Source organism: Helianthus annuus, chromosome 4 (genome assembly GCF_002127325.2).
Source record: "Helianthus annuus cultivar XRQ/B chromosome 4, HanXRQr2.0-SUNRISE, whole genome shotgun sequence".
Taxonomy (NCBI): domain Eukaryota; kingdom Viridiplantae; phylum Streptophyta; class Magnoliopsida; order Asterales; family Asteraceae; genus Helianthus; species Helianthus annuus.
Genome location: NC_035436.2, coordinates 205,101,279 through 205,110,676, shown reverse-complemented (window position 1 = coordinate 205,110,676; position 9,398 = coordinate 205,101,279). Strand labels below are relative to the sequence as shown.

At 37.1% G+C, this 9,398-nt stretch overlaps 1 protein-coding gene across 1 annotated transcript; it reads right to left on the bottom strand.

The window, feature by feature from the left end:
* Positions 1-881: 881 nt before the first annotated feature.
* LOC118491627 lies at positions 882-4,273 on the bottom strand. The gene is made up of 6 exons (XM_035989540.1): positions 4,120-4,273; positions 3,815-3,827; positions 3,041-3,149; positions 1,423-1,681; positions 1,211-1,310; positions 882-1,109 (listed from the first exon to the last, which is right to left on the bottom strand). Exons 1-6 carry the CDS (start codon positions 4,271-4,273, stop codon positions 947-949), a joined length of 798 nt encoding a protein of 265 aa, XP_035845433.1. The 3' UTR covers positions 882-946.
* Positions 4,274-9,398: the final 5,125 nt, after the last annotated feature.

Here is a 9,398-nt window from a genome sequence, read left to right as displayed (position 1 = left end):
TATTTAATATATTTAAAATACAAAAAAATAATAACTACATTTATCATACTAATAAATTTATCCAAAAACAATAATCCTTTTAAGATGCAACTCAAGTCCATATATTTAAATTTTAAAGTTATATAACTTAATAATTACCGATAATTTACACTTATCTAATTAATTTAAATATTCTTTTGTAGCTATAAGTTTATCTAATTGGCTAATTGTTATATGTCTAATCTAAACATTTCAACAATATTTTTAGAACTAATAAATTAAGACCACTGTTATTTAAATAAAAGTTGGGTTCACGTCGTGAGAAAGTCGATGATACAGTTTGTCTTTTAATCGATGGTTCAAATGCTTTCATATTTATAAACTTGACAAACATCACAAGTTTTGATCATACATAAAACAAAATTTTGTTCGGATATCAGAAAAGTGTCAAAAAATATCGTTTTATAATTGTTAAATCTTCGTTATTAACTATTTGAAATTTTGTTTATTAACTCGTGTAATACACTGGATTATAACCTAGTGTGTGTATATATATATATATATATTGAAAGGCACCAAGAAGAAAATATTTTTAGTGAGCAAATATGTGTAAGCACCTTATCTGACAATACACAAAATGTCTATATTACCCTAACTGAGCATGTCAATTTGTGTTGCAAAAGCCTACTTGTATAAATCAATTGCTATCACGCAAAAAGGCCAAATGACATCATAATACCCAAATAATAATTTACTTTAGGGTGTAACATTTACGTATTTGATAAATAAATTACAAAATAATATATAACTATTATAAATATATATCATTACTAGTTTATAACCCGTGTGTTACACGGTTTGACGAATAAAACTAAATGATGATATAATAATATTTTCATTATAAAGGGAATGACATATTGTTTGAATATCGTAAAGAATTAATATTCAAACCCTCATGAGTCTTGAACTATAAGAAGACTTGAAAAGAATTAATCTTCAAACCCTCGTGAGTCTTGAACATCCCAAAATGAAGTATTATCACCACATTAGTCTCGTCTTGGTGTGTCAAAAGATAATCTGACATTTGTTCGGCATAAGACTCCCATAAAATTAAACTTATAGTTCTTTGCCTGTAATAAATAAGAAATTTCATTTATTAAGTAACTGTATTAAGTATTAAATAAAGTAGGTATAAGTAGGTATAAACTGAAAGGAAATAAACTGTGGTTACTCTAAATCTTTCGGTTGAAGAGTAATTTTCTTCGACTTTGTGCCATCTTTTTTCTCGATATCGCCAATTGGGAAGTAAAAACCAATATAGCCAATGATATCTATAGATTGAAGAACATGTTGCCTATTAAACAAAAATAATTAAGATGTATATAATTTTATATATTTTTAACTAACAACATACACAAATATATATACACACACTTTACTTACCAACTGGTGTGTTTTCAGAAAGTTCACATCTTGTAAGCACCTCAAAGCTTGAAAATGAAAAAGCATATAGTGCACCGCTAAAATTAGTGCAACGGGTTACTATGATTTTAGATGTAAAGGTTCCTTTGAGTGTATTGTCAAGATATTTGTACTTTGAAGAATCTTGAACTTTTTTAATAATCAAACAATCCTTCTCCACAAGAAACTTTGCAAACCGTTTATACCATTTTTCAACTACAGTTGCTTGCATTTTGTTTCCCTGAAAATAAATATATATGTGTATTATATATTATAAAATTGACAACAATAATTAAAAAATTCAGTGGAAATCTAAAGTTTTAATTTATTACCTGCTCATCAAGGAAGACCATCCCATAAAATAGTGTTGCAGTCGGGTTTTTGTAGGCTGGTTACCTCCACAGTCTGATGATACGGACTTTTATAGTACAATCATCATTATGAACATAAAGTTCACTTAGCAAGGATATGTTTGTTGCAACCATCAACTGTTTTAAACTTAAAGAAGAGTAAGAATCCTCAAATCATACCTATAATAACATAACTGACCATAATGTCTAAAAATCATACCTATAATAACATAACTGACCATAATGTCTACATGGAGGATGGAGATTAGAAGTCTTACTTGTGTGCATAGAAAAATCGAAATCTAATGGTTTTTTTGTGAGGATTGAAAGGGGAGTAAATAGCTCTATATATAGATTGATGGATAATGGATTAAAGATGATGGGTGTTTATTGAGACTCATCATTCTTTCAAAGGTTAATAAATTCTACAACTGATAGTCTTTATTATCCCATAAGTATAGAATAAACAGTACATAATTATTGAGGCTCTTCAACTTCATAAGTCAGCATTAAATATATCTGATGCTTATTCAAGGCTCTATTTCAAAAATATAAGTTATGTACAGATAGGGACTGTAAATATTTCTAAACACAGCTGGCATCACCGAATTAAGCTAATGACAAAAGGCAAGGTTAGGGACAAAAAGCCACTAAAAATGGGATCTAGTTTGACATGTTTGCTAGAAAAACTTAAAACAATGCGCACCACCCCCTTAATAGTTTAGTGATGACAGTTACGAGTAAACCATAAATAAAATTATAATAATATGAAATATGATAGCATATAACGGAATGAATATGTAAAAACTTAATGATTTGTAATAGCAATCAAAATGGTGGTTAATTAAAGACATGACAAGCTAAAGGGTTACGTTTTTTTTAATCAAGAGGTTATGAATTAAGTATCATTTGTTCGTTCAAACTGCACTGACCAAAGTTTTGGAGTTAATCCTGGCTCATGTTTTTTATTACCAACTTCATGCAGGCTAATGTATTTCAATTCAAGTTTTGCTTATTAGTTAAAAATATATAACATGTTCTTGAATAAACTTTTCATACTCCATACGATACAAATGATCACCAGCAAGAACCAAAAATTCCAACACATTTTGTTCTTCAAGCAACCATAGATACTACCTTACGGCATCAGGTGTACCCTATTCGTTGTCCACAACTAAACATAAATCACACACATAAAAAATCCAACTCACCTAGTCTAAGCTCATTCACAGTTGATTGTTAACAATTACCTGGAACCAGTCGGGATTCTCAGGACTTTGTTGGGCTGCAAGAACTTCAACAAAGCCTTCATTCTTGTAGCCACCGATGTTGCTTGCATACGCACGCGACAGATGACAGCTAAGTGAAGCAGAGTTGAATTGGGTAAGAACATATTAATAATATTTAGTATCTTATATGAAAGCTTGAGGGATAAACATGTAAAACTAACTTACAAGCCACAAGGACAAGAGTAAGCAACTTCCAGATGCGAGTGAGTCGTTTGCGCTATCAATCTGTTCCCACCATGTCAACTTGTAGATACCCCTGATCATCAGCAAAAGATTAGACGGATGATGGTGGTAATGCCTGATCATCAAGTGCAACAATGTTTAAAATGTGTACATACAAAGTCAGCAAACTTCTATATAGGAGCTTTTACCATTTGTGTTGTCTCAACCAGTGATATCATGATAAGAGGCACTTTCACCCATTCAACCCATTTGAATGTTTCCTTATTAGCTCGTTCTTTTTACCCATTTTGCCCTTTGAAAACATACTTTTTACTAAAAAATGTCATGTAGGTGAGTGGGTTTAGAACTAGAGCAGTAGAAAATGCCACATGGCATTTCAATAAGTTGGTGAAGAGAGATGTTGACAGGTGGAGTTTTATGGATTCTTTTATTAGATTTTAGATTTGGTTAAGAAAAAGGATTCGTGAAACGAAATTTATCAAACACCTATTGTGAATAACATAAAAAATTGGTAATTCATCTGGCATTGCCCTAAATCAGATAAACAAAAACCGTGAGGGAAAAACTAAAAAACGGAGAAAAATAAAGAAACAACCCATTGAATGAATATGCTAGTGCTGGAGCTTGGAGAAACCCTTATTTGAACACTCGATCAAACTGAATAACGTGAATCAATATAAGTGGTGAAATGAGGGATTAAACAAAGAAGAAATATGTTAATGAAGGGATAAGCAAATTGTGAACATATGTAACCTAGGAATGGGTACGTTGGCAGATTAAACAACAGATAGATCTGTTTCTTGGGTATAATAAACCATCGATAAAGCGTATGTAAAAAAGATCGAAGAAAAACTTACCTCGACGAACGACGGTGGAGTAAGAGGCTCCGCGGGGTAGTGTGGCTGAAGCCTGAACGGTGGTGGATAGAACCGACGGTGGTGTTTTATCGGAGGGGAACTGAGGAAGATTAACCAGGGCAAACCGACTCTCTGGGTGTTGTATAGCAACCATAGATGAAGACCCAATATGTAGGGTGATGGTAGGCATACGACAGTTGAGGCACAGAACAACACCATCGCCGCCTAGGAGAACGCCACGAACAGAAGGTCCCAGCAGCCCCTGTTATCCCGCCTCTTCTCTGTATATGTTTGAGGGGAGTGGATAAAGTTGATTAGGGTTTGGGAGTGACGAGGTATGGTACTAGACCCGACCCGAGCGGTCGGACTTTCCTGCTATTTATCACTTTTATGTTAAATATTATTATTATTACGTACTAACCTGTGAAGCCCAACGCATTGTAGTTTACATACTACACTAGGCTGTGGGCTTGTAGAGTGTAACACCTCGAAATTTTGTGTCCAATAATGTGTTGACACGTGTCATAAGTTACACGTGTTATTAAATACTAAATAAAGGACTAAAGTTGACAAACCTTGAAGGTATGTAAATTCGAGGGTTATAAATGTCAACGAAGGGTAAATATACTGTATAGTAACCCTAAATGATGCTCGTACCTTCAAACGAATAAATCATGGATCGTACGGAGCGAAACGCGGGAGAAAGTGAGGGATTACAAGCTACAGGGGTTAATTGTGTCAACATGTTTAATTTATACCTCTGAGTGACCCTTTGACAAAACCCGAGGCTTTGTAACAGTAAAATACGCTCACTAGAATGTACTATATAAATTCCGCGAAGTTCCGTTATAAAACGAGAAAGTTATGATCAAATTCGTATGTGAGGGGTTAAAAGCGTCAGCAATAAAAGTTAAGGCTTTTCGGATAGTAATTAAACTAACCGGGGACTTAACAATGTGGGTAAAAGTCACGAGGCCCTTAGTTGTAAATAGTCGAGGGCCAAATCGCAAAGTTACCCCTTCGAAAAAGATTTGAAAATCTTGAAATTCAGGCCTCAGGCGGCCCGCGTGAATGAAACATGCAAGCCAATGCGGGCCGCGCGCCACCTGAAGATACGTTTTCTGACATTAGGATTCAGGCGGCCCGCGTCTGTGTTGCCTAATCCTAATGCGGGCCGCGTACGAGCCCCAGATGCAGAAACTTTGGACAAACTTGTTGTTTGAGCTTGTGAACGATCATTTGAGCAATTAATGAAGCATGGGCGCCCTCTACATGACCCCTAGCACCCAGGGCCACCTGCTGATCATCCATGAACCCTTGTAGGGTGAGTTGTAATGATCCTATGCATGAAACTTTGCTATAAAAGGCCATACATTGTGCATAAGTGAAACACACCTCAAAAGCTGCTCTCTTGATCATCTCTGGAGCTCTCAAGCACTCTTCTAACATTCTAAGTCGTGCACCAAGCTTCTGTAAGTGTGTCTACCCTTTTGTGGCTTAGTTTTTGCTTAGTTAGCCTAAAAGTCAATCCGTCGTAATTAACGATTGACTTTGCGATAAATCACGAATGGTCCAGTGATTTGTCGAATCAAAGATAGTTATATGATGGTAATCATGTGGGCATTAAACCCCTAAAAGGGCACCCTCTGATTCCCACTCTAATTAGTCCGAATGTCGAGTCAAACGGGCTTAGAAAAAGTCAACAGAAATGCCATTTTGCGATTTCTTGCATAATCAGTAATGTAGATGATATGTAACCTGTTTAAACACTCATAAAACATGATAATAAGTATATTAACTAGTCTAAGCTTGTTTGATCTGACCATTTACTGTTTTGACCCGGTTCGGAACCGAAAGTCGCAAAAGCTTTGACTTTTACTTTGACTTCAGTTCTGACCTGTTAAAGTATGATTTAGATATGCCTTAGGACTCTCTTAGGACCAGGTTACATGATGGTATAAACCTCTGTGACCGGTTCGTTGTTTGTCCGAGTCTTTTACACATTTTCGTTAAATGCTTAAAAGTTGACCGTAACGCCCTTTTTGATTTAAAACGAGAATTTCGGACACGTGAATGGATCATAACCTTGGTTACTGATTTCTAAGCATGTCCCAAAAATTTCACGTCAATCCGAGGTCCAGAATAGGAGTTATGCTAAATAGCGCAAATTACGGAAACTTTAGTAATTAAATAGCGCAATTAGCATAACGCCTATCTAAACCTAGATTTCGACACCAAATCTTTTACTCACTGATGTAAAATAATATTTTGGGATTTTTAAAGATTTTTAATTATTTTTAACCTGCTCATAACCTGCGGTTATGGCAACGGTTCGATAAATACCGAATATACCCTTTTCGGCCATAACTTGAGTTCTACAAGGTCTTTTGACCCGATTCCAGTTGCTACTGATTTTAAATAATAAATGAAGTATTTTAGACTTTATAAACTGTTCGGGAAACTCAAATTTCCTGTAGAACTCAGAAACCTCTTTTATAATCTTTAAAAAGGACCGAAATACCCCTACGGGGCATAATATGAATTTAAACTCGTTACGGGCATTATGGAAGGTATCCTACTGATACCACAACCTCTTTAAAGCATATTGACTTAGGAAAACAGTGTAGGACTCTTACGGTTACCCGTTGCGCCTTTTGCGCGCACGGTTCGGCTTATGTAACTAGTTTACATAAATTAGCCGATACGGGTCAAACCATATTGTTTTGACCCCAAAATACAGAGTGAGATTATTATACCCATATAAAACAAGTCTTCAAATTTGTTGGGTCAAAATCACATTCCATTCCCGGTTTTCGCCTTTCACGCGATTAAACCGTATCTATCCGTTGAAACTGACCGGTCTAAGCTACGGCTAAATTAAAGACCCGTTAGGATTCTAATAGGTTAATTTAAACCTTCGTTCCAGAATAGGGGACCAGTAAAAGCTATCTGCAATTTATTTCAATTAAGGATTTATACTTGCAAAGGTAAATACTTTTAACTTATTTTCCGTTAAACGGGCTTGGGTTACGGTATTTAAAATACCGCTTGGTCGGGAAATTGACCCCAACTCATTAGTAGTTGGGTATTATCAATGTGACCCGTTTAAAAATTTGTTTTGTTGGCTTTACGCCTTTGGGAGCTTAATGACCATGTCCCGGATATCCTTGGCATCATTTTATGAAATGGCCACTACCTCGACATCCGGGTGTAGGCGTACACCCGACATTGTGTCTATATTAATTAAAGGTATAACCGTTGGTTTACCCGCCACGGCTTTATGCTTTGTGGCGTGTCTATTAACCTTTAACCCGGCACGACCCGGGCGACTGAACGCATAACAAACATGTAATTCTTTACAAGATTTAATTATAAATTATCCCAAGTTATAAAGAGTTTGTGCCTTGTGCATTTAAACCAATTTTATTAAACATTTTACAAAAGTGTCAGTTGAATGTATTTACCAGTGTAAACTGACGTATTTTCCCAAAAAGACTAAATGCAGGTACTATGCGTAATTGGTTGGGATTTCTCCTTAGCATCATTAGAAGTCTCGCAAGCTTAAGATGCCTGAAGTCTGTTGAACAATATTTTTGTTATTATTATTGATCCCCTGTGGATTTTATTTCAACAATGGTGATACTTTGATATTACACTTAACATTGAAATATATTTATCTTTATTGCTTCCGCTATGCATTCATATAATTATGTGGTTTGACTATATTGTTGCCAACTACGTCACGGTAATCCCCCACCGGGCCCACTAGTGAGACACGTGGAAATCGGGGTGTGACAGGTTGGTATCAGAGCCAACATTGAGTGAATTAAACACTATCCTAATGTGTTTAATCTCAATGACACAATTGCACATACTTGAGTCTAGACAAGAACATAGGACAAATTCGAATTGTTATTCCAGTTTGTCTCTTTATTGTTTATTGTTATTTAAAGTTTTGAAAGCAGGAATTATGCCACCTGCAATCAGACGAGGAAGAGGAGGAAGAGGCAAAGGGACGATCATTACTCACAATGATCAGGAGGCTGGACCTTCGAACATGCGAGCTCCTTCCAGTACTAGAAGTGAGGAACCACAGAGACGAAGAAGAAACCTCTTTGAACCTGCGAGACATTCTACCTCGCATAGCTCAACACCCTCATACCGTCATTCTTTTGGACCAGATTCGGAAAACAATCCCAATAACCCTCAACCATCCTTTATACCTCTCCAGCGATCTGCTTCACGCCGTTCTTATGGTGATCCTTCACCTTTCTTCATAGGACAGTTTAACCCGGCGGATTATGTCCAAGAGCCTATAGGGTATAACCCTTTAGGACCAGAGGATCACTTTTCGGAAGACAATGCAGTGGATATGGACGAGGATACAGACCCCGTCGAGCCTGCAAGGGGTACTCCCAATCATCCAATCGAGATCTCTGATGGGTCATCCTTTCATGGAACACCCTATCAAGGTCCCGACAGTTACCAGGCGAGGTTTGACCAATGTAATTGGTACTTCACACCATCTCATCACTTCTCGCCTCATGACCAACAGCAACAACAGGATCCTTCTGAGGATTCGCGGTTCGTGGCAGTTACACCACCACCACCGCCACCGGTTCAACCAGTAATTCCAGATCCGCCAAGGCGTAGAAGATCAGGCGCACGGATGTCTACCCGAGGAGGGGAATTTCATTTCAGCACCCCTCGCCACTCGAGTGCTAGTCACTTTCCGTCAGTACCTGAAGAAGAACCACAATTAAGGGAACCTTCTGGTCACCCTGCAGAGGTGAATTCTGCACCAGTTGCACCACCTCCGCCACCTTTCGGATATGACAATCCGATACCAGCGTACGGCGCTTCCATGGCGTACAATCCGTTTGAGCATCCGACTCACACGCACTACAACTATAACTATGATGTCGATCCATATGTGGTAGCGGCAAATTATAATGCCCTCCATGGAACCTCTTGGAGACCAGATTACTCAGCTCATGGGTATCCTATACCTCCTAGACCTCCGGTTCAGCAACCGTCGCAGCAGCCACGTTTTTCTCCACCGGAGTAAGAAGAAATACTCCACCGTCTAAACCGTGTGGAACGAGACTTCGAACAAGAACGTAAGAGTAATCGTGGATTTCTCAAAGGCTTAGCAAACCTACTGAAAGGGAGGAAGAAACGAGATCATTAATCTCTTTATGTATTACAGTAATTACTATTACAAGCAAAATCCCTGCGAGGACATTTGCTTAGAGTATTTTAGTCCCTGTGTGGACATT